Below are 25,641 nucleotides of genomic sequence, written 5' to 3'. Positions count from 1 at the left end.
TCTTATGTGAAGTATTTAAATTTACCTGAATTATAGATATTTAATCACAATAATCTAATTTTTATCTAATTATCCTAAATTATCCAAAAAATCAGAACCAAATTGGAACCAAAATTTTATCATCTATTTTCCGTTCTTAACAGAGTTATCCAAAGTGAACCGAAAAAAAAAAATAACTGAACGTCCATGATTTATTTTGGAGTCTTTTATTCGCTTGAAATGACCTCATTCAAAAAGACTTATGCTAAGCTTTCGATCCATTACTGTTTCTGATTTTTGGGTTTGAAATGACCTCATTCAAAAAGACATGCTAAGCTTTCGATTCATTACTGTTTCTGATTTTTGGGTTTGAAATGACCTCATTCAAAAAGACTTATGCTAAGCTTTCGATCCATTACTGATTCTGATTTTTGAGTTTTTTATACTTTATTTTTATTCTTTATGTCCGATGTACGAAAACGATGATAAAAGCTTTGGCTCCTTACTAGCTGAGGAGATTTTGCTTAAGAAACAGATGGAATCTGATTTGTTTTCATATAGACAGTGTAAAAGCAAGTTTAGGTTGATTCACCTTTGTCAACGGACTTTCCATGTTTTATCTTTTCATTTTGAGTTAATTTGTTAAACTAAATTTCTTTAAAATACTTGTGAGATTTACTGGAAATGGCCGTTTTTAACTATAGACATGTGTATTCGAATCCTCGGATCAAGTTTGAGCTGGTTTTTATATATGATATGGATTTTCCAGTCCTAAACATTTAAGTCCTACAGGATATTTAAAAATTTTCAGTTTAGACTTTTTAGTTTTGGATAGTTCAGATGATCAGATCCCTAATTAAAATATATGTAAAATATATGTTGTTCTCGTGTACATAGCAAATTCGGGCCAATTCGATTTGAGTATTTAGAACTCTGAAAAGGACTTACGTACCTTTTTTTGTGAAACTGCATTCATTAAAGATCAAACTAGTAATATTACAGAAAGTTCATGATTGGCTACTGCCTTAGCCATGTTAACTCTAGAAAAATACTTAAACTGGATAACAATAAAGCTAGTAGATAGGAGATAGATATCGATAAGGGGTACTGCGATCTCAATGTTTCTTTCCATAGACTTCAAAAGCTTGATGAGAACCTGAGAGTCTGAGTAAATGAAGAGAGAGAGATGATCCCTTTGTCGAGAGCAGAAGTTATGGCTTTTCGCATCGCCAAGGTTTCTGCAATAAGGGGCGACGTCACAACGAAGACGGTCGCTAAGTGTGAAGATGATGCTTCTGCATCATCGATAATCCAACCAAAAGAAAAATACCTCACACACAGAAAAGTTTTGATGGAACTTTTCAATCCCACAAAAAAAAAGTAATCCAACCAGGTTTTACGTACCTAAAACCTGGAAAATACCCAAAATTCGAGAAATACTCAAAATATTCAAATAGCCAAAAATACATGAAATTTTACCCGAAACAAGAACCAGGGAACCAAACAAGAACCAAAGACCCAAAAATCCAAAAACATATATTTGAAAATCTAACCAAAATCTGGAACTATAATAAAAGCCCCAGACCCATAACTAAAAAGAAAATACTTGTAATACAAATATATATAATATATACATAATATTTTGGATGTTTCGGGTATCGAGTTCTAACCCGAACTGAAACTCGTGTATCCAAAATGAAAAAGACAATAGGTGCTTAAGCATAGATTCAGACCGAACACAAAACCTCTATTTTTAGGTCGGTTCTGGTTCGGGTTCCGAACAACAATCTAGAGAATAGCGATCATCATTATAATAGCAATTGACTGCAGATGTGCATGAATGGGCAACTTGTATGTCGATCAATCTACAAATCCAAGTGAACCTTGAAATGTTCTTTCTTACCGTCTCACTATCATTCTCAAGGACAAGATCCCACAAGAGAGAATACAACATAAACAAAAGATAAGAAAATGAAAATTACCTCAAAAAAAAAAAAAACTGGACAACTTCACAGGATCGATGGCCCTCGGCCGCATCCAACATCGCTGTTATGACAAAACCATCAAAAGTTAAAAGTGAACCATTAAGCAACGAACTTGTAACTCAACAAGCCAAAGACAACACATGAACAGAAACTAATGTGTTTTACCTACACCAGTAGAGAGGAGTACTTAAAAGAGATGAAGAATCTTCAATTCTTATTCGCACTTTATGGAGCGGTAGATGTGACGGACAAAGAAAAGGGATGCACGGAATCCAACTGCCCCGAGCATAAGGAAGAATCCGTAACAAATGCATGCCATGTAGCCGAAGAAGAATGAGGTCTGCATGAACCCTGTCATATCCGATCTTGCATAGTAGTAATACAAGCAGTATGCGTATACGAATACGCCTGTTGATCCCCCGCATAGCAATGATCTTCAAGAAAACAAATTAGAGTCAGATGCACAGAAAGATTAGACAAACTAAATCATTGACCTATCATGTATTGCAGAGAATCAAGTATTGTTACCACAACAATATCAAGATGAGTAATGGAAAACAAAACATTACCTCCACCACCACTCATGGTCTTCGGCAGCAAGCTGGAAGTATGTTAATGCAACCGTGATGAAAGCAGTGACTATGACGAGAATGAGGAAGACGATAGACAGAATGCTATAGATGGTGTATATTCTGTGACCCCAAACACTCGCAAATATGTAGTAGAGCTCGATGTAAATGGCACTGAACGGCAAAAAACCAGCCATAGCCATCTGCGGAAGTGTTCTTCTGTACCAGCGCATCGGTGGGATCTCTCTTGGGTATTTTGTGGTACGGCAAGGAGCTTGAAACTCGGATTTTCTATTCTTCCCGGCGATACCTCCCAATATTAACAGTGGAGAGGTAACCAGTGCCCATATGAGGAAAATAACAACAATTGTCCCGAAAGGCAACGCTGCAGTGGCTTGGTAAGCAATCGCAACGGTATTAAGGAAGGAGAAAGTGAGTAAAAGAGGTCCACAGAAAAGGCTTCCAGTCACCATAACATTCCTAACCTGCCAAGACAATCATTCTTAATCAATCTATTGAACGCCAATACAGAATATATGAACCAGTTGCAATTGCGAACAAGAAACACTCGATGAACCATAGGTTTTCCTCAAACTGATAAAAATGGATGTCCAGAACTGTGAACCAAAACACAGTATTTAAAAAATCTAATCATCTCGTATGGCATGTAAGGCCAGACCCCAACTTAATCATAAGTATGATGCACGCATATCTACCGGATATAAGAGGTAGTTAAGGACTCATGATAACCTCCTGACTTCACAGGTTAATGTAAAGTTGGTGTTGAATGCTAAACCAAATTGACCACAGTACTTTCTGGCTAGGCTACTTTATTAACAAAAACCTATTAACTGGCATCAATACGTACCCAGTTAGTTCCTTCGAGCTGGCAATAGAAAGAAGAAGCAGTATATCCGGCAATCCCTGAAGTGAGTGCATATATGACAACCAATGCAGTAAACAATGCTCCACGGTTGTAAGGATAAAAGACACCGACTAATGCAAGCATAAATATGAAAACAGCCCTGCATATAAATGAAAAAAGAAGATGTGTGTTACAGAGTGAAAAGACAATAGCATGCCAGGAAGCGCACTATAACACACGTACAGTGTAAACAGTTGTGTGCCAGAACCAAGGGCTGCAGCCAGCAGGGATTTGTGTTTTGGGAACCTAAATACATCACCATGGAGCAATTTCCACCCAGTCTCTTCTTGGTCATCAGCGGCCTCTTCATCATGTGAATACCTATTAAGTACAAAAGCCTATAGGGTAAGCTAGTCTATATATTGAAAAATCCAATTATCTAATGAACTCTAGCTAATAGCTTACTTAACAAAATCATTCTTCAAGACTCTCATGAGAATCGTTGCAAGGAAACCAGTCAAGAGAAGAACAGTGACACATGAGTTAATAATCGAGAACCAATGGATCTCCAAGTGATGTGGCATTGAAGAAGCGAGCGAGTATTTCTCCATCCTCTTCTCGAAAGGAATTTCTGTTTCCTTCCACCGAACTGTGTAAGTGAAATCAACTTCGACTTCCTTGTCCTCAGTCAAGTCCACAAGGAAGCTCTGGTCAGTTTTCACAATAATCTCAATAACACGGTCCTTGTTGTAGAAAATCTCAAACTGCAGGTGATTGAAGAGATAATATTTGTACTCGGACGGGTCAGATTTGCCGTCCACGTCCTTGACAACTTTCCCCAGGAAACCCCAGATGGGCAAGTCATCGTAATACATCTGAAAGTAGTAGTCTTTGGAGATCACATTTCGGAACTGAGCAACGTCTTCTCTACTCAACCTCTTTCTGCACGCGACTTGAGAGTCCTTCTCACCCAAAAACTCAAGTCTGTAAGGAGCAGTGACTAACCGATCTCCATTGAGAACTTCACCGAGAGCTTCCTTCTTTTCCTTAACAGGAGCTGTAAGAAAAAATATATATATATGTGCCTTAGAATGAATCACAAGAATTGACCAATGAAACAAAGCAATTAAGCATCCGTACGTACGTACCTGAAGAACAAAATGGTAAATCAAAGTATCGGTATGTTTCACTGCAAAAAGACAAAGAAAACGTAGTGATTAGCTCACCTCCTCAGCTTAAGAACTGTTAGTGAACAAGCTGAAAGAAGAAGGATGATCCGTAACTAACTTTCTGTTATTCAACTTGTGTAGAAATGATAACAGAGTGAGTGTATCCGGTTTACTAACACATTAAACCAGATATTAACCAATTCTTATATAGTGAGTGTATCCGGTTTACTAACACATTAAACCAGATAAACAGCCGGTTTTGTACTCTAATAAGAACCAAATGAACAAATCTAAGAGAGAGAGAGAGGTGGATCAAAGGCGATTTGGATTACACTACACATTCACTACTGACTGATTCAATCGACGAAGGCTTACTATCACAACTCGAATCCTACTGATATTCATTCAAGAATGTCAGATTAAAATCTGAATCGGAAATCCAGAGGAGCGGAGCGGAGCTAACGAATTTAAGATCAGATCTGAAGAGAGATTTGCAACAGACCTCGGATTGTGAAACGGGCCGACTTTGTTGGCGTAAAGGGGGACATCGTCACCGACCTTGTAACGGTGATCGGAGCCGTCGGATATCACCGGAGAAACGCCGTAGATGAAGAACACAAGTAGAAGCAGCAGACGCGGCTCCATGATTAGCGACGATGAGAGAAGAGAAAGAGAAAAAGAGGTTTAAGCGTTTGGTTCGATGATGATCATGAGAGTGATATAACTAACGTATGAGTGAGAGTCGTTTTGTTTCTCCCCGATGCGAGTCATCATACGCAGCCGTTTTGTCTTTTTCCTTCCCTTGATTTCTGTATTTCATTTTTTTTTCAAAACTCATTTTATTATGAACAAGGACCGCCAACCGACGAAGTGCTAATTGTGGTTCCTAAACCGGAAAATTATCCCTCGTTTTTATCTCTATATTTTTTCCTAAAATAGAGAATCTTTATTATAGAGGTGGTAATATAATTTTTCTAAAATATAGAGATATACTATTTTCACATCTAAATGTAGAGACAAAAAATAATATTCTTCTATATTTTCCTCTAAATAAGTAATTAGACTTCTAAACCACCAACAATGATTTAAAAAAAAATAGAGATGGTTAACCTCTAAAGAATCCATGAAAATTGTGTTAAAGGAAATGCATTTGGTCAGACCACACTTCCATTACCAATTACAATATCATCTAAACAAAGAAAAAAGAAAAAACTATAGTGAAGAGGGAGAGAACTGTAATGAGAAAACCCTCCTAACAAGTCTATATTTAATTAAAATTAAGATATTATTATTAAATTGAAATTTGGTTTAAATACAATAGAGATACTTTAACAACAATGATGACATCTGAACTACAGGTTAGTTGTTTGGATCAGACGGTATTATGAGTAAAGGTTACATTTCCTCTTCTGATAACTACGCTCCCAAATCATGTGAAATAGGCTCTTAATAGTAGCTGGCAAATGCGTGAATAATGTGTGAGAAAGACAGTATTTGTTAAGTTCAAAAAAGAAAGACAGTTTTTGTTGATCTAGCTTTATTTTTGTAATATTTTCTTATGTTAGTTTGTGAACATATATTTTGATTTATTTATTGATTTAGGTTTCTACTGTTTGTAGTTTCTATAACAGTTTTTGCTTTTCATAAAAAAAAACAATTTTTATCCAATAAGATTTTTGCGAAATGGATTTCCTAAGACTTTTTTTTTTAATTTCCTAAGACTTAGGGAAACTATTTTTTGCAATAATGCTTGAACTAGTTTTTGGTTTTAGTTTTTAGTTTTTAAATCTTAGTTTTAGATTTTTAGATTTTGATTTTCAGGTGTTTTTTCATTTTTATTATCAGCTTTTCTTTAGTTTTTTTAGTTTTTAAATTTTAATTTTTTTGTTTTTTCTGTATTTTTAGGTTCTCAAAAATAACTAAAATACAAAAAAGTATTATACTGATTATTATTTAAAAAAACATAATTATTATATTTTAAATAATCTTATATTATACTAAAATATAAATAAAAATATCTATAAATTATCGAAAAACTAAAAATACTAAAATTTTCAAATTATTTACTATGTACATTATTTTTATTTTGTAAAACATGAAGGGCATCTTTTTCAAAATTAATATAAATATTTTTTTAACAAACGTTTTATGCTTTAGAACTTTTATTTAGTTTAATGGTTAATGATTATTAAATTATTCAATAATTCTATTTATATAAATTAATAAATAATTATTTATAATTAATAAATAATATATATAAATATCTAAAATGAAATACAAATAAATTATTTCACATCGTACTATTAATTGAGAATATGCTTAACTGAAGACGTTATAATTTGATAAGTTCTAAAATGTAACATGACTTTTTTTTTCTTGTCACTGAAATGTAACGGGACTAAAATGAGATGTATTGGTGACTCAAAAATAACTTATGTAATTGATTTAAATAAAATAAAAAATATTATCTAGGTTATTAAGTAACACCGAAATAAATTATTCAAAAATAATATAGAGTAATCAATCATTACGTTATTACTATATTTAAATCTAACAACTGTTACTATAAAACTATTAATAAAAAGTATTATGATCATAATTTTTTTATCATATCATAAACTATCTATATATATATAATAAATACTTTAAATTTATATATATATATTACATAGTTGTATCAAATATATAAATAATTTATATACAATTTTATTATATAAATTAATTATACACTTTATTATATTATAAATTTTTATATTACAATAATATCAAAATTATATAAACTATATAGTTTTATGTCAAATTATAAATATTCATTATATAGATGATTATTTAAATTATATATAGTAATATGTGTGTTGCCCGCATATGCAGGCATAATTTTCTTACGAATATTTATTAGTTTATATATTTTATTAAAATATCTATACTTATTATTGTATTAAAGTTTTGAAAACACTAACATACTAAAAATATTTTTGATTTTCAAATCTTATACTTTTGTTATCACTTTTTGTACACTTATTTTTACTTATATTTTGCTCATATTTTCCATTTCTTTTCCATTGTTTATATTTTCCATTACATATATTTTGCTCATCTATACTATTTAAAAATAAACAATAAAAAATTTACTTACAAAAAGTAATAGTTGGATCAATACTTATATATTGAAATAAAAATAATATATATTTATTAAAATAATATTATTAACATAAGTTCGTTTTATTTTAATATATAGTTTTAGATTTTGGATAATTATTATTAATATTAATTTTAATAATTTATCTAATCAAAAAATAAAATTCGTCTTTTTATTTTGTGGTTAATTTATGTTTTATTCATTAAGGGTATAAATGATATTGACCATTCTAAATTATTTATTTAAAAATATATTTTAGATTTTGGATACTTATTATCTTTATTAATTTTATTTACTTATGTAATAAAAAAATCTTTTTTTTTTATTTTGTAGGCAATTTATATATTTATCTACTAAGACTATAAACAATATTAATCACTCTAATTTTTTACTTTAAAATATATTTTTAAATTTTGGATGATTTTTATCATTATTAATTTAATCAGTTACCTAATCATAAAATTAAAATTAGTTTTTATTTTATGGATAATTTATATTTTTATTCAGTAAAAGTATAAACGATATTAATCAATCTAACTTTTAACGTGATAGCTTTGTTGCGAAAAATCACTTTGTAAATAATAGTATAGATAGACATTCATAAGTTACTGTTTTGTAAATTTTATCGATATATTATAAATTTAGAATATTTATTTGTAATATGTTTTATATGTTTATTTTCTTAATTTAAAGTGATATTTTCAATAAAAAATTTGTTGCAATCTATTCCACAGATTTATGTTCTATATTATTTATATTTATTAACTAAAATTTTATAATGAGATTTGTAATATCAAAAATCAGTTGCAATCCTATTATCAAGTATCTAATATCTTAATATTGTGCACAACTAAAAATATCTTAATATTTGTAGTAAAATTTGTCAATTAAAAATCTGGTGCAACCTATTTTCAAAATATTTTATTATTTGTTATTTGAATATATTTTACTAACAATGTATTTAAAAAATAATCATACTAACATAATTTTTTATAATTTATTTGATAATATTCTGTTCCATGGTTTATTATTTCAAGTTAGATCATCTAGATATTTCTGCATTTTACTGTAAGGGAATTAGAAACAAGAACTAGTAAACGAAACTATTAAACTATGTTTGTGTTGTTGTGCACATACGAAACTGCACTACAATGCAAAAGGAACGAGATACACGATTCACAACAAGAAAAGGAAGCTCAAAACATTACACAACATGACTTGGTTAATTTGTTTTGACCAAAGAAAAGAAAAGGAAGACTTGGTTTGATTTGTGTGGATAAGTCATAAAGATTTACGACTTTGATATTTTCAGATTATGACAACTAACACGTATCATAGAGACAACATTTCATGTTTAAGGTAACTTAGTTGTCTCTGGACTCATAAGCAGCATCAGCTGAAGAAGTATCTATGTCATTGAGACCCAGCTCCTCATTTTGTTCCCATGATCTTTCGTACTCCTCATCTGCAGTACAAATATAACAGTAACTTGTGTCAGGGAATGGATTTAGACAGATACTAAATCAACCTCAAATATCTTTCTTGGTCTATTTTAAGACAAAGAAACAGAGGAATTACATGTGAGCTGGTGATCATCTTTGATATCATCTGTTACAGGTGAAATAAAGGAATTCGCCAACTCATCATCAAGAATCAAAGTCCATGGCTCTTCTAAGCTTAGGAGCTGCAAGAACAGGTTAGGTAAGAAAACAAAGTAAACAGCTTCAAAACACAAATGATATATCTTATTATTCATTTGCTTTCTTGCACTATCAAGAACAAGAGTAAGGCTAATACTAAACAAAAAAAAATATATATCAATAAGAGGTGCAACCTTTGTTAGCCTGGATCCAAATTCTCTCCACTTGTTCTTCTTACTCTCGTCCATACTATCACCAAAAGTGAATCCGTGGACTCTCGCTAGGCCTTGGAGAAAACCCATATCACACTTAGGTCAGTACAAAGAACTTCAATCCATCATTGGCAATAAGAAATATCACTGGGATTGTAACTCTCCCAAGAACCAAAAAAAAAATGAAAGCTTTGTAAGGAAGAACATAGGTACTTTGACCATGATGGCTTATGTGCCGCGGTTCTCCATATATTATATACAATACTCAAACCACGATGAAGTTTAGACTACAAGTATAATTTTGTTTTTCTGACCAAGGGATAATGTTTAGATGTTAAAAGGTCAATACTTACTTTCTCTGATCTGGGTAACTAGGCCTTCTACTGTTGTTACCATTCCACCAAGTGTACCACCAGCTAGCTCCAGATCAAGTTCTGGGATTTTCACCCCTGCAGTGTCCGACTAATACACACAAAAATTCAAAGTTAGTGACAATGAACGATTCATAAGATTTTTTACTGTAGATGCTGCAATCAGATAGCCATAATAAAAAAAAAAGCAGAAAGATCAAACAAGCCTATTCTACATACAAATACTGACACTTTCATAACAACTTCTGGTATCTAAATATTTTTTGTCAGGCATCACTAGAACATACCATAGACTTAGAAGGGGAATTATGAAACCTATACAAATCTTAAACTACATAAATAACCGTAACATCATATATTAATCGCAACGTGGCATCCTCAGCTATGCACAGAAGGAGAAATCTCTCCTTGTCCGCCGTTTATCCAAAGAGAATGTGAAAAACTAACCTTGATAACGTCTCTGCTAAGGTCAGCGATATTCCTCACAGAGAGGATAATTTTCTTTCCCTTTTTAGGAATTGCACCACCAGGCTTCAACTGCTCATAATAAATCGATAAACAAGTTAATAACCTTAAGATCAGGCTGGCACATCTTATATCATTATTAAAGTAAAGCCAATGGAAGCAGACCTCAGAGTTGCGATAGCCACAATCATCACATGTAGATGCCATGACAATAACTTCCTGAAAATACGGGATTTCTATACAACGTCAAGTGGTAAAACAACATCTATATATATATATATGTGTCCACCAAGATACATAAAAGTAACTAGGGAATGTAAAAGGATACTAGTCACAAACATCCGTGTCTCGCATCGCTTCATACATGCTCCGCAAGTTGAAGGGAAAGTCATCACCTGAACAACAAACAGTCATGTGAAATATTATCACTGAACTATTTTCTCAAAGTGATCATAAGAGTCGAGAAATTACCTCTTCAGGTGAAGTGTATCTGAACAAATTATCAGAAATATCAGTGCTGTTACTTTGAGCAATCGCCCGATGACCAGCTGTTGCTCCGATTGCTCCATGGGGCACAGCACTAGAAGGTGCAACAACTTGGTCTCTTTCTGACTGAGGTGAGTTAGCAAGATATCCAAGCGCTGCTTGTTGCTCTGGTGTTCGCTCATAGAATTTGATGTTTAAACAAGGATCTGGCGATGGAGCATGCCTGTAACAAGTTGTAAGCTTTGTCAGAAGAAAATAAAACGAAATAAAAAACGAAGTATAACAATATCCTTACGGGTTCTCAATGAAACTGTTTCCAGCAGGATCATCCAAAATGAAGGTGAAGGATGTCTCTGCTTTAGCACAAGCTCTCAGTTTAGACAAGAATTGGTCTATTGCTTCAGCAGTTTTAGGATCTACTTTCTGTGTCAACCAAAATATATCATTTTAAGGTTCCTGTAAAAACAATCAAATTGGGAATATGAGGAACATACCCTGCGTTCTTCTTGAAGGGCGCTCAGTTCATCAGCAGCCCTCACTAATATCCCTTCTACCTTGATATCAAAAACAAAGAGGGGGGGAGTTATTGACAACGTAACTGTTAAAAATAAAAATAGTTAAGGACTTACCGTGGACAAACTTCCACGTTGGGACTCCGGTGGAATCTCAAAGTCCAATTCAGGAATCTGAAAGAAGGTTTTAATTCATGTGATCACTACCATCAGTTAAGGTTTCATAATACGAGAAGCAAACTAACTAACAGTTTTCAGGAAGTTTTGAGTATTATGAACATTCCTAGGTTTAGCAAGACAACTAACTCACCTTAATAGTGGCTGATTCAGATTTCACAACTTGCCGGTCAAATATCTGCAATCAGACAGAGAAACAACAAGGCAAAGTTTGCTTAGGAAATGAGAAACAACTACAAAATTCGAGTGTTTTATACATTCTAAAATTGAAAAGAACAAGCAACTTGAATCAGTGCATCGACAACCTTTTCATCCCCAGCTGAAACATGTAGACGGTAAGAGCATCCTCGGGATTGAATCTCACCAGCAAACTGAACTTCATTGTTCCTATAAAATAGTTCAGAAACAAATATTAAATGCTTTGTTTAAAATACGAATACTTAAAAAAAAAAAAACATTTCAAAATCATTAGAAGTCGTCACCTTTCTCCACAGTGAGGACATTCAAATGCAGACAATAAGACCTGTCACCAAAAATAGGTACGGTTAACAGCAAACTTGTAAGCGCAGAGAATTAAAGGTTTACATAAAACATACAACCAAATAAAACTTTGCGTGCATAGTAGTGCTCTCGAAAACAGAGCACACAACATACCTTTCTGAAGTGAGGAATTAAGGTCAACAGAAATCTGGTTGTTCCCTAGAAAAGCAATAAAGGAGAAAGATCAATTTGCTACAAACAGAGACACCAGTGGAAGTGAGTGAGAGAAAGAGAGACATATGTATACATTTTCTCCGCAGCGCATGCACATGCTTTCGACTACGTAGAGGGGAGCACCAAAGGAATGATCAGCGGAAACAGCTTCAACCACCGATCCCACGTCCATTTGTTCATCATTTCCAGTGTTTGACATCTCTGATCTTTCTCCAAACGATCCCAAATAAGTTCAGAACCCTGATATTATAAGAAAATGATAGTATTAAACCACAAAGCTGCTATTTTTTTTGAATATTTAGAATACATAAGAAGCTCAGAGAAGAGTGCTACACAGACAAACCATCAGTTATAGATATAACAAGCTTCAGAATTTTCTTAGTGAAACACAACAAGAGCAGTTTCTATAAACCCATCACAGAAATCAAAATCCTAAATTCATCTGAAACCAAAGAAATCAAAAAAACATAGCGAGTAAAGAGATAAATACCTTCAAAATCTTACAGCTGCCTTGTGGACATTACTACTTGCAGGTTTTATAACTTCCACCGAATAAAAAAAGCTCTAGAAACGGCGAGAGAGTAGGAGAAAGACCCACGTGAGTCTCACGTGTTTTGTTCGTTATCAGTTCTGGTTTTGGGCTTTTTATCCCATTAGATTAATGGCCCATTAAGTTTTAAACTTTTTGCTTGTTTCCACTTCCCAGACTTTTTACTTGTTTCCACTTCCCAACCAGACACAAAGAAGCTACACAAGGAGAGAGTCAGGCTGGTTACTCCGTACGAACAGGAGATGCTCTAATAAATAAAAACTAGATTTTGACCCGTTTTCCGAAAGCGCGGATATTATTTTTCGTTTTTATGAAAAATATTATTTGTTTGTAATTATTGAATGTACTTATCTTAATAAAACTTTCTTTATAATAAATTCGACATATTAGAGTGCATCTGATAAACTATTGTGTTCTCTGATTTTATTTTATTCTCTCTTCAATCAATATATTTATTTGGGTTATTGTTAAAATAAATAATTTTAGAATATAACTGTACAATACTTTTACATTGATATTTTATTTAAACAATGTGACATATTCTATATTAATTAAATATTTACATTGTAATTTGTATACAAATCAATATATTTGTTTAGTTTGTTGAGAAAAGAAATGATTTTGAATTCAAATGTACGGTACTTTTATATTTGTATTTTCTTCGGTTCATATAATTTTTTAAAATAAATTTCTTTCAATATAAGCTATATCAAAAATTAGTCAACTAAAAGATCTATAAGCAATTATTTACATAGCAATATAACATATTTATATATTAAAAATGAAAGTTTATTGATATATTTTTAGGTTGCTACAAACCAACCCGGACCGAAAATGATCCAACTCGAACCTCCTACGGCATTTATAATATTCGAATGCTATTTATTTAATTTAAAAATCTAGGGAAAAAATATTGTGTATCACAAAAAAATATATGATCAATTAGTGGTTTCCTAAAATGTAGAAAGTTTAAATGGATTTGTTGATTTTATTTGGATAGAGATATTTTTTTTAATAAAAATACAATCCAAGTTTCCAAACAATTTTTTTAACTACAATCCAAGTTTCCAAACAAACTTATTTTTTATAAATGCTATCCAAGTATCCAAATACACCGAAATTGTACTTCACTTTTAATAAGATAGATTACTTAAAATATAATAATTCTATTATTTCTATATAGAACTCTTTAAATATATGTTTGTTACTTTTGACCAAAAAATATATACATGTTTGTTACAAAAGGACTTTAAATACATGTATATAATGGATCACATCATATATATGTTTGTTACAAAAAGACTCTTTAAATACATGTATATAATGGATCAGATCATATATATGTTCTTAATATTATTATTATTTCTTTATTTATTTTATTTTTATAGATATTGTATATTTGTATTTGCTTTGGTTCATAAAATATATTCAGATTTTTCGGTTTGAATAGAATGCATATCAAACTGAGTTAAATTTTACGGAAATTTTGCCCAACCTTATTGAATAGATCATCACATTACATATGTTTTGCTAAACCCATATTTTTACTGTTTCAGCTCAAATATACTTAATTCTATATGTTCCATTTTTCTAGTATAGCTAAAATTACCTTCGATGTGATCCAAGACTAAAAATGAAATAGATTCAGTATTCTGTTTTATTTTGGTGGAAATCGGGTCACATGTTAAATGAAAGAGAAATACTTGGTTTCACCCCTAGAGTGAACTTGTAGGTTCACCCAACCAATAAGATTTCGTTATTTTATATTCAATATCTTTTAGAAAAGAAAACAAAATATTGTCAAGTTTTATTATATTTTTAAAATAAAAAATAAATAGAAAATAATAGTAGTCGCAAAAAAGATTTATATTTAAAATACCGTCAGCAAAACACTAAACCCTAAACTCTAAATCATAAACCTTAAATCCATGGTAAACCCTTGGATAAATCCTAAACCCTTGGATTTTTTTTTTAAAAATATTTTTAACACAATCAGCAAAACACTAAACCCTAAACCCTAAATACTAAACCCTAAACTCTTGGGTAAATCATAAACCCTTGGATAAATCATAAACCGTATGATTTAGAATTTATCCAAGCATTTTGGATTTACCAAGGATTAAAGGTTTACCCAGAAATTTAGGGTTTAGGATTTAGGGTTTAGTGTTTGGCTGACGGTATTAAAAATATATTTTTGTAAAACATATTTTTGTTTGCAATTAATATTAATTTTTATTTTTTAGTTTAAAAATATTAATATAATTTAACAATATTTTCTTTTCTTTTTTAAAAGATACTGAATATGAAATAGCGAAATCCTATTGGTTGGATGCGTGAACCTTCGGGGGTAAACCCAAGAATTTCTCTAAATGAAAAATGGCATAAACTGAACTACCTATCACAAAAAAAACATAACTAAACTTGAAATTATTTTAAAGAAAATGCATCAAAGTGTACACCAACAATAGAATTGCTCACACTTAGAAATCCACCAAAATCTTCGTTATACTTCAACAAAAGAATGGTTAATAGAATGCAATATCTTCGTTATACGCTATAATTGCCATCTATGTTGAAGTGAGTTACACTACACCAGTTTGGGTTCAGTTTTGATATATAGTGTACCCCTCTAACTGCCCCAACCAGTGGGTTTCCACAGCTGCTCATTTTGGGTCGTGGATCCTACCTTCTAGTTGATGGTCGGTGCAGTAGTTTTTGGAAACTTCTTTTTTGGCAAAGACCAATTAAGAAACTTATTTACTTATCTTATATGATTTTTTTGTGCTTTTGATTTTATTCACACGATTTCGAAAATCACATTTACTGCTCCAACTCAAACACATTTATTAACTTTATGTGTTCCATTTTTCTAATATAGTTAAAATTTTCTCGGCTTTATGATATAAAACTATAAATGAAGTCGATCAATATTCTCTTTTGTTTTGGTGGAAATCGGTCACATGTTAAATGAAAAATAGCATAAACTAAATTATTATTTTTTTGGGACAAACAAAACTAAAATATTTATAACACAAAAAAACAACATAACTAAACTTGCAATTGACTTAAAGGAAATGCATCAAAGTGTACACCAACAATAGAATTATTCACACTAAAAAATCATGGACAACGTGATTTCACACACTAAAAATCATGGACAACGTGCAAGTGTTATATAGTAATGTTATTCCGTAAAATAACTTCTGTACATAATTATAAGCATTTATAAATGACTAAAGAGGATTAATTTTGTTTTTATAATAAACTTTAAATATTTATGAGAATGATTATTGAAAGTTAAATTTGAAAAATTGTATCCAGTCGGAGGTAAAGTTTTTTTTTTTTTTTTTTTTTTGAATGAAATGTTAAATTTAATTCAAAAGAAAAAATTCCTTGTTACAACTATGTGTGTCCAATTTTAAACTTTCTATACAAGAAATATAAAAAAACAGAATATGAACTCTATCTCTTCTTTATCTTGTGTTGAACCACATTTGCATTCCTTCTTCATAATCCGAATCTCCCTTCCTCCTTATAATAGTGAATTTGTTTCTAATCTCTTTATCAATCCTCTTTATCAAGACCATACTTGGAACAGATTTCTCACCATGCTTCCTCCTATTTCTCTCTCTCCAAATCGCGTGAACTGTTGACTGGAAAACATGCCTCACAATGAAGTACCAGACTTTACTTCCATTTGTTTCCCTCGCTAAGAGTCTAATGAGTTTCTCCCATTCATGTGTATATTGATCACCCATCATTCTTCTCATTAATCCTTCCCAAACCTCCATGGAATATAGGCACTCAAAAAATAAATGCTTCTTTGTCTCCAATGGATCTTGACAGAAACCACAAGAGACATCAGCATTTATGTTCCAACCACGAACACGATCTCCAGTCGACAATCTTTCATGAATTGCAGTCCATAAAATAAAAGAATATCTAGGCGTAGCATGCTTGAACCACACCACCTGATGCCAATCACAGGGTTGATGCTTCTCACGAATAGACAACCAAGTATCTTTTGTTGAAAACGCTTTTTTATATCTGCCTTTTTCATTTTTCCATAAAGATACATCTTCCTCTTGCTTCCAGTCATTTTTATACTTCTCAATCTCCAGCTCTACTTTATTAAGCAACTGAACCCGGTGCTTTCTCTTTCTGTGGTTTCGACAAGCTTCCACAGTAGCATCTTCAGGGATTCCCATGACTATATGACCTCTACCCTCTAGAACATCATGAAGACATCCTAAGGGAGTCCACATTTCAAACCAGAAAGAGGTTTTCCTCCCATCTTTAACTTCAACTCTGTAAAAACCCTTAGCCACATCTCTACATTTCAAAATCTTCCTCCAAATCCATGAACCCGATTGGGTATTATCCTTTATCATCCATAAAGATCCCTTCCTAATAAGGTATTTTTTGATCCAGTTTACCCAAAGAGAATTAGAGGATAAAATCCTCCAGATTAGCTTAATGCAGCAGACAAGATTTACCTCTTTGAGAGGTCTTATACCCAAGCCTCCTTCTTGTTTCGTTTTACATATATCCTTCCAAGCTATCTTATTCTTCCTGCCATTAAGATCTGGGCCAGACCATAAGAAAGCTGCACAAATTCTCTCAATCTCTTTAACACAATTACTCGGTAGGCGAAATGCAGCCATCCAAAAGTTCGTCAAGCTAAGAATTACTGATTTAATCAGTTGAAGCCTCCCCACATAGGAGAGAAACCGCCCAGTCCATGTACTGATACGCTTCCGAATCTTCTCTATGAGAGGAAGATAATCATTGATTGTCATACGCTTTGTCATCAATGGTAGACCAAGATACCTGACCGGAAGAGCACCTCTTGCAAACTGAAACAGTCTCTGTATTTCATCACCCTTTTGAGCCGAGTTCCCCACCATAAACAGAGTTGATTTCTCCATGCTAATCTTCAAACCACTCATTTTATCAAACTCATCAAAGACTTTCAGAATTCCTTCAATAGACTTCAAGGTTCCATCAGCAAATACCATTAAATCATCCGCAAAGCAAAGATGAGTCAAACTGATATTTTTACACTTTGGATGGTATCCTATCTCGCTTTTTCCAGCAGCTTCATCCAGCATCTTTGATAAAATAGTCATACATACCACAAACAGATATGGTGATAATGAGCAGCCTTGCCTTAACCCTCTATTACTCTGGAAATAGCCTGCCAATTCTCCATTAACTTGAACAGAGAAAGAAGGAGAAGTAATGCACAAAGAGATCCATTTAATGAACTTAGCCGGAAACCCCATAGCCTCCAATGTGTTTAACAAAAACGACCATTGAACTGAATCAAATGCTTTCGAAATATCAATTTGTAAAGCGCATCTAGGAGAGATATCATCCCTATGATAGTCTTTAACCAACTCAGCTGCTAGCAGGACATTTTCTATCAACAACCTCTCCTTAACAAAAGCAGTTTGATTCATTGTGATACACTTCGGTAAAATAACCTTCAGCCTATTAGCTATAAGTTTAGAGATTACCTTATACAACACATTGCAAAGAGAAATAGGCCGATAGTCCTTGATCATCTTCACCCCCTCTTTCTTTGGTATAAGCGACAGGATGGTAGAATTCAACCCCTTAGGTAGAAATCCTCGAACAAAGAAAGACTGAATCGCAATAGTTAAATCTCCCCCAATCACTGGCCAAGCTTCCTTAAAGAATTCAGTGGTATACCCATCTGGACCAGGAGCTTTGTTAGCAGGCATCTTGAAGATAACTTCCTTGATTTCCTCCTTTGTTATTTCTCTTTCAAGTTTTGCACAATCCAACTCACTGCATTTGAAATCCACGAGATCCCTTAATCTTTCAACTGAGACGCCTTCAAAATCTTGTGGAATTTTCTGCATAAACTCAGAAAAGAACTCTTCTGCTTCTTTCTTAATCTCATCTTCAGTTGTTGCTAGAGTACCATCAGCCCGTTGCACTTCATGAATGGCGTTTCGAACTTCTCTTATTTTTGCAGAGTTGTAGAAAAATTTATTATTTCCATCCCCAACGTCAAGCCAATGAACCTTTGAAATCTGCTTAAGATATTCCTCCTCCAACTCTGCCAGCCTCAACCATAATTTGTGTGCTCTAGCTTCTGCTCTAATTGCATTAGGTGTTGGATTCTCCATAGTTTCTTTCTGCTTCAAACAAAGAAACTGATATGCTTCTCGAGTTCTTTTTGGCAAATCACCAAGCTTTTCTTTACTTAGGCTTCTTAAAGGCTGTTTCAAAGCTTTTAATCTCTTCGTAAAAAGAAACAGAGCAGAAGTAGAGTTGAACAGAGCTTCATAATCCTTCCACTGATCTTCTAATAGAGTCTTGAATTCAGGCATTTTACCAATAGCATTTGTAAACTTAAAAGGTCTCTGCTTCTTCCTCTCTACAATATCCAACTGAATTCTGCATCTCATGTGATCTGAACACCCCCCAGGCTCAAAAACACAATACGCTGGATCATTCTGTAGCCATTCCTCATTCACCAAGACTCTATCTAGCTTTTTACAAATTAATCCATCTTCTCTCTTGTTGCACCATGTGAATAACGACCCCTGATATCCCATATCTGTTAACTTACAATACCGAGTGACATCTTGAAAATCTCTCATACCCGGAGGAAGTCTTGGAGCAGCTTCATAACCAGAGTGTTCTTCCCCATCCAAGATTTCATTAAAATCTCCCATAAGAACCCACTTCTTATTTCTAAACAGTGCGGAATCCTGATGATTTCGTATCTCCTCCCATAAACCTTTCCTTTCCTCCATAGTATTAAGAGCATAGATAAACGAGCAGAAAAATTCTTCATCTCTTCCAGGCAAAAGTACAGAGCAAGTGATGATCTGATCACTTTTGTAGACTGGAGTTAACCTCACTGTCGACCTCCATAAAACCCACAAACGCCCCAACCTATGATGTTCATAGTTTGCCATAAAATTCCATCCTGCGAAAACCTCATCTACTATTCTTCCAGCTTTTGCCTCCTTTACTCTTGTTTCAATAAGACAACCAAAATTAATAGACCGATCCCAAACCCACTTCTTCACTACTGCTTGCTTAGTAACTTTGTTGAAACCTCTCACATTCCAAAAGAAACCAGCCATCTTTAAAGATTTTTCCGAGAACCCCTTTTCAAAACCCCAAGATTTGTATCTTTGGTTTGAAATGAAGTCTCTGTCTGAATAGCTCTATGATTCGTCTTCGATTGACGCGGAAGGATAGGTCTAGTATTTCCACCATTAATATCTGCAGTCTTCTTAAACGCCTCCTCAATTCTTTTATTCAGAGAGTCATCTCTAACTTCCAAATCTTTTTCTATATTATCTACAGCTTCTATCTCTTCCTGCTCGATATCAATTTCACTATCATCTGGAATACTCAATGCTGCATACCTCGAAGGAGTAGCAATCACCACTTGACCATATTTCCTGTCCTGCGACTTTGGTGTTCGACTAGCTTTCTCCTGTGATACTTTCTCCCAAGTGTTTACCTCTCCTTCCTCACTGCTATCTTCATTTTCTACTTCCTCTTTTCCTTCTCTTCTTTCTTCATTTTTTCCTTGACTACCCGTATCCAACTTCTTTTCACTTTGTTTTCCCTCATTCTCATCAACCAATTTTCCAGGACTTTCCTCCTCTTCACCTTCTTTCTTCTGAGCTTCTTTACAGAAAGTAGCATAGTGTCCCCATCTTCCACAAGATGTACATTTTGGAGGTAGCCATGGATAGTTGAAATTTACTTCAACTTCCTTCCCCTGAATTGTGTAGCTAATCTTCTTTGGTAACTCCTTTGTCAGATCAGCTTTGACAAAAACTTTTGCAATGTTGAAGTTTGTACACGCCAATGTTTCTGGATGCAAGTGATCCGGCTCCCCTGCAGCACTCGTGATGAAACTCAAGCCCTCCCAAGAGTACATATTCATAGGAACATTTGTTAGATGAACCCATAATGGAACCAGATTCGCCTTCAATGGATCTTCTTCAGGAGACCACTTTGAAACCACCATGGGGACCCCTGCAATGTTCCACATGCCTCGTCGAACTACTTTCTCCCTCACCTTTGAGTTGACTATTCTGACTCTCATCGTGGTTGAATCCATCACATAGACATCGAGCTTCTGATCCTTTTCCCCAAACATCCAAATTTTATTCAAAATCACGTGAACTTTTGCTACGTGTGGAGCTGTCTCTAGAAATTTCAGAACAACAAAATCTTCCCATAGCAAGTTCGCCTTCTCAACAATGATCGCTGGAACCTCAATCGATTGTTTACCTTCAGAAATCGAGATCTCAAAATCGTATTTCTTCAAGCTTTGCTTCTGTTGCGCAACCGCTACCCAGGATCGTTTCGGAGTAGCCAGGTGTGGAGGATCTTCATGCGCCTCCGTCGAATCCATCACAACTGCCGGAGGCGGCAGTGGTGATTGTGAAATCTCAGTCGCCGTTTTTCTCGCCAAAATCGCCTATCTTAGCAAAACGGTGCGTTTTCTTCCGTCGGAGGTAAAGTTACAATTTCCTTATCACTAAACTACAACAGAACCAAGAGTCATTCTCGCTTTATAAGCGCATCCACGATAACTTTAGTCAAATCAGCTCCAAGCTGAGCGTGCTGCAAAATTCTCAGTCAGATAGATGTGATGTGCATCTTTAAGGTTCTTAACCTCTCCGTGACAAAAAAAAAGAAACCTCTCCTTCAACTCTCTTTTTCTCCTCTTTGTCCACTACCTTTGACCACACTTCACTCACATGAGTCCATTCGTCTAAACCAAAACAACAAGCTCCACCATTATGTGTCTTAACGAAGGATGCAACATCTACACCACTTACCTTGTTTTTTCTTCTCTTCACTTGCGAGTCGCCCATATTTTCCACCGCACGCCGAGGAAGATTCAGTTTAGTTCTTTGTATTTCGGGCTTCTTAGCAGCAACAACTTCAACTTGTAAAGTAGAACCGGTCTTGTTTGACCCATATTCTCTTTAAGTAAACTCTTCACATCAACACCATGAGGCTTATTCATAGCAAGAGCCTGAGACGTAGATGTTGATTGTGAACCAAAACCAGCCTCGGCTCGCTGGAATAATACTCGTCATCTCTGGACTCACTGTCAGTGTCATAGACTCGAGCATGCTCATATATCATCACCATTATTTTCAGGTTCAGGTTCTAAAGTAGAAGAAGACAAAACGTTTTGCTAAGTGACTGAGATGAAAAGGAACATAAGAACCAAGTGATGATTGTTTGCTACAAACACAACTTGACACAACAATGAGTCTATCTTAAAATGTTGAAGTATTTTGCAATCATCTACCCCAGAAAAAAAGACCCCATCTTGTTCTCTACAATGTTAGAACCAAGAGATTACCATATGCCCCGCATTACAAAATATATATATCCTAGGGCTAATGGCCTGAAGCTGATATATAGCAGACACATCAACCGCACAGTTATGCCTTGATAACTCAAAAAAATACTACCTCAACTGATTCAGAAACGCTAACGCGACTTCACCTCCCTTGTAACAGCCTCCTTGCAAATCTTTTTCTTGAGTCTGGGCGATGCTCTATCTTTCATTGTTACATGTAACTTTCCCATGTTCCTTCCGGTCTCACCAGCACTCACATAGTAAACGACCTTTCTTCCACCACCAGAGCCACCTGTCTCGTTTTCTCCTACTACCTTCCTCTTTTTAAGAGAAGCACCAGTAGTAGTGCACTTCCTTTTGGCATTCTTCTTTCCTCTTTTATCACTTGCTTGTGCCTCCTCACGATCTTTCTTCACCTTCTCATAAGTCTGTTGAACCAGACTTTTAGCATGAGCAACACTGCTGGTTCTCGAGAATGTCCACTTGGAGTTGTTGAACACACCTGAAGCAGCAGCAGCATCAGCTGACTTCGTCTTTGCACTGTTGAGACGACTCCAATGGCTTAACATACCCGGTTTAGGGACTCGCACTGCTGAAAACGACTGTAGACAGTTAGGACACATAACGTTACAGTTGGCATATGTTCTAAGATACTCATACTGCGTCATGCATCTCCTACAAACCGTCCAGAAAGTATCATCCGCAGCAAACGAGCTCGGTGCTGTTGTATGATGATGATGATGATGATCACTCTCTCCTGTCCTCTGTGCTGGCTTCGGAGGATTGCTCTTCTGCGTCGGCGGAGGATTGTTCTTCTTCTGACTCGGCGGCGGCGGCGGCGGCCTAACGTTGGCGAAATTGCAGAAGCCGCTGTTAGAAGAAGAGACGGAAACCTTGTTATACATAGTGTACAAACTCCTCTTACGATCATAAGCACCTCTCTTGTCCTTATCAGACAAAAACTTCCAAGCTTCGGAGACATGCTTGAAAGCTCCATCAGCTCCGACAGAGCTGTTTTTATCCGGGTGGAGCACGAGAGCGAGCTTCCTGTACTTTTTCTTCAGCGTCTCGTTGTCATCTCGTGGGTTTGCGTCGAGTATCCCGTACCAGTCGACCTCCCCGTTAACTCTGGTCTCTGCGGCGAGGAAGACATGGAAAGTGGATAGCATCTGAGAAACGCCTTCCATCTCTGGAAAGAGGGATTGGGCTTTCAATGCGAACTTCTTGGCTCCTGCGAAGTCTCTGGTTTTGAACTTGTTCTCTGCTATTTCTTTTGCCCTTAAGGCCTCGTCTCGGTTGCACTCCATTCGAATAACAAGTAATGTTTTTTGATTGGCTCCTTTTACAATTAAACATATGGATTCAGATCGTAAATGTTAGTTTCGTACAAAGAGGTAAGCGAACAAGAGAAACCTCCTAATCAAAGCTACAAGAACAATTAACAAACGATTTAGAAAGCTAAAAACTGGACCGAAACTTAATCAAAATCTGAATCTTAAAACCCTAGAACTAGAAAAACCTCGAAACCCACCGGAGAGTTCTAATCGATTAACCCTAGAGAGAGAGAGAGAGGCAATGTCGAAATCCGTAATCAAAACTGAAATCGGGTCAAAGAAAAAGCACCTGAGATGAGAGTTGTGATGCAGAGATTGGAGGTTGTAAGGGTCAAGGAGAAGATGGAGGGAGGGTGGGAGGTTCTGATGAGTTTTTTTTCTGTAGCTCCTGCCTACTTTTTTTTTTTTACATTATTCATCTTTCAGGATTTTGTATACGACCCTTCAACTATATACGTTATTTAAAAAAAATCCCTATTCTTCTTTATATCATCTTTTAGAACAGTATTGATCTATACTTAGGGATGGCAATCAAGGATCTGAACCGCGGGCCTGGCCCGTAAAAGCTTGCTGCGGGGCGGGATTGGGCCTCCATTTGATAGGCCCGCAATGCCATCAAGGACCTGGACCGTGGGCCTGGCCCGTAAAGGCTTGCTGCGGGGCGGGATTGGGCCTCCATTTGATAGGCCCGCAAAATTGCGGGCCTCGCGGGACGGGCTCAAAGCGGGACGGGTTCAAAGCGGGATGGGCTCAAAATGGGACGGGTCGAAAGCGGGATGGGTTAAACCGCGGGATTTTGCGGCAATCCTAAGTCTCCATTTATGCTTTCACATGAGAGAGAAAGAGAGAGAGAGAGTGAGAGAGAGAGAGAGAGAGAGAGAGAGAGAGAGAGAGAGAGAGAGATTAGACACTATGGAACTCCATTGATGATGGTTTCGGTGTCGATGATGCTTCCGATCTCCCAAGAACCTCTAATCTGCACTGATAGAGCTTCTTCAAACCATCATAAATGATAATAAATACATTTGTTTTGTATAAGTTTAATGTATTGATCTTGTAAGAGTATACTCGATCATGTGCAAGATAAAAATCAATTCATGTCTATGTTTGTTTGTGCATGTAGAAATAAGCAATGTAATATTCGATGTCCCGCAGGACGGCCCGCGAAGGCCTGCATATTTCGCGGTACGGGATTGGGCAGCTAGTTTGAGGACCACATCCCGCGCGGGACAGGCCCGCCGTGTACCGCCAGAAGTCGAACCCGCAGCGGTTTGGGACGGGACGGGACGGGAGAACCCAATTGCCATCTCTATCTATACTAATGCAGAATCCCAGTACATTTTATAGGGATTCTGTCATTTTTAGAGTTATTTAGATTGTTATGTCATTTCTTTATTTAGAACTTTTAAAATAACTTTTGGTATGTATTATTCTACCAATCAAATGCTCGCATTTTAAATAATTTAGAAATTTCAAAGAAATTAAAGGCCTATTGTATCTCTCATAATATTTTTCAAATACCTAACTTAATGCAAATAAGTTTAAATTGTATATATAGAAATGTATCATATTTTTAGAGAAAATTCAATTTTAAATCTCTGTACTAATAGATTTTAATATTTTACACAGCCTTTTTGATCCATAATTCTTTTCTCTTTCATATCAAACTTGATTTTCATGGTGTTGACCTTCTCAAGCAACAACCAATTGATATATAGACCAAATGGAGAAATAGAAAGATAATTGCAATAGGAAAACTTACTTTTCTTTCAAAACTGATTTGACATTTAGCTTAATGTTTATAAATTCTGACCTCTCTTTTTTAATCCTGACGTAGCAATATGAACCTTTTAATGTATCTCTTCTCGTCTGCTCTTCTCTTTCTTTTTGATAGTTCTTTCAATTTTCTTAGCAAATATATATTGTTTAATTAGCTTTTTTGTGTAATAGCCATTTTTGGAAGAGAAATTAGGTAAGTGACAATGATTTTGACATAATGTAGTGTTTAATATTTAAGCCACAAACTATCTGGTTTTATCCATGCAGGTAAAAAGTTCTCATTTGCAACTTACAAGTTGCAAATGAGAGA

The 25,641-nt window shown here is 34.8% G+C and overlaps 2 protein-coding genes and 1 pseudogene across 3 annotated transcripts; all 3 read right to left on the bottom strand.

The window, feature by feature from the left end:
- Positions 1-1,768: 1,768 nt before the first annotated feature.
- On the bottom strand, positions 1,769-5,380 carry LOC130502651 (transmembrane 9 superfamily member 4). 2 transcript variants are annotated; one of them, XM_056997404.1, is made up of 8 exons: positions 5,070-5,380; positions 4,547-4,587; positions 3,864-4,455; positions 3,642-3,779; positions 3,402-3,558; positions 2,534-3,018; positions 2,130-2,398; positions 1,769-2,025 (listed from the first exon to the last, which is right to left on the bottom strand). In XM_056997404.1, exons 1-7 carry the CDS (start codon positions 5,210-5,212, stop codon positions 2,179-2,181), a joined length of 1,776 nt encoding a protein of 591 aa, XP_056853384.1. In that variant the 5' UTR covers positions 5,213-5,380; the 3' UTR covers positions 1,769-2,025; positions 2,130-2,178. The 2 variants fall into 2 exon arrangements, with proteins under 2 accessions (XP_056853384.1, XP_056853385.1); XM_056997405.1 differs by having other exon boundaries at positions 2,134-2,398.
- A 3,414-nt stretch (positions 5,381-8,794) lies between these two features.
- Positions 8,795-12,482, bottom strand: LOC108820143 (uncharacterized; annotated as a pseudogene).
- Positions 12,483-22,055: 9,573 nt separating this feature from the next.
- On the bottom strand, positions 22,056-23,955 carry LOC108820142 (uncharacterized). Its single transcript, XM_056997403.1, has 2 exons — positions 23,842-23,955; positions 22,056-23,557 (listed from the first exon to the last, which is right to left on the bottom strand). The coding sequence occupies exon 2, from the start codon at positions 23,523-23,525 to the stop codon at positions 22,350-22,352; it is 1,176 nt and encodes a 391-aa protein (XP_056853383.1). The 5' UTR covers positions 23,526-23,557; positions 23,842-23,955; the 3' UTR covers positions 22,056-22,349.
- Between the last annotated feature and the right edge of the window lie 1,686 nt (positions 23,956-25,641).

Source organism: Raphanus sativus, unplaced genomic scaffold, assembly GCF_000801105.2.
Source record: "Raphanus sativus cultivar WK10039 unplaced genomic scaffold, ASM80110v3 Scaffold0633, whole genome shotgun sequence".
Lineage (NCBI taxonomy): Eukaryota > Viridiplantae > Streptophyta > Magnoliopsida > Brassicales > Brassicaceae > Raphanus > Raphanus sativus.
The sequence above is the reverse complement of the archived record's forward strand: the minus strand, read 5'-3'. Positions and strand labels throughout refer to the sequence as shown.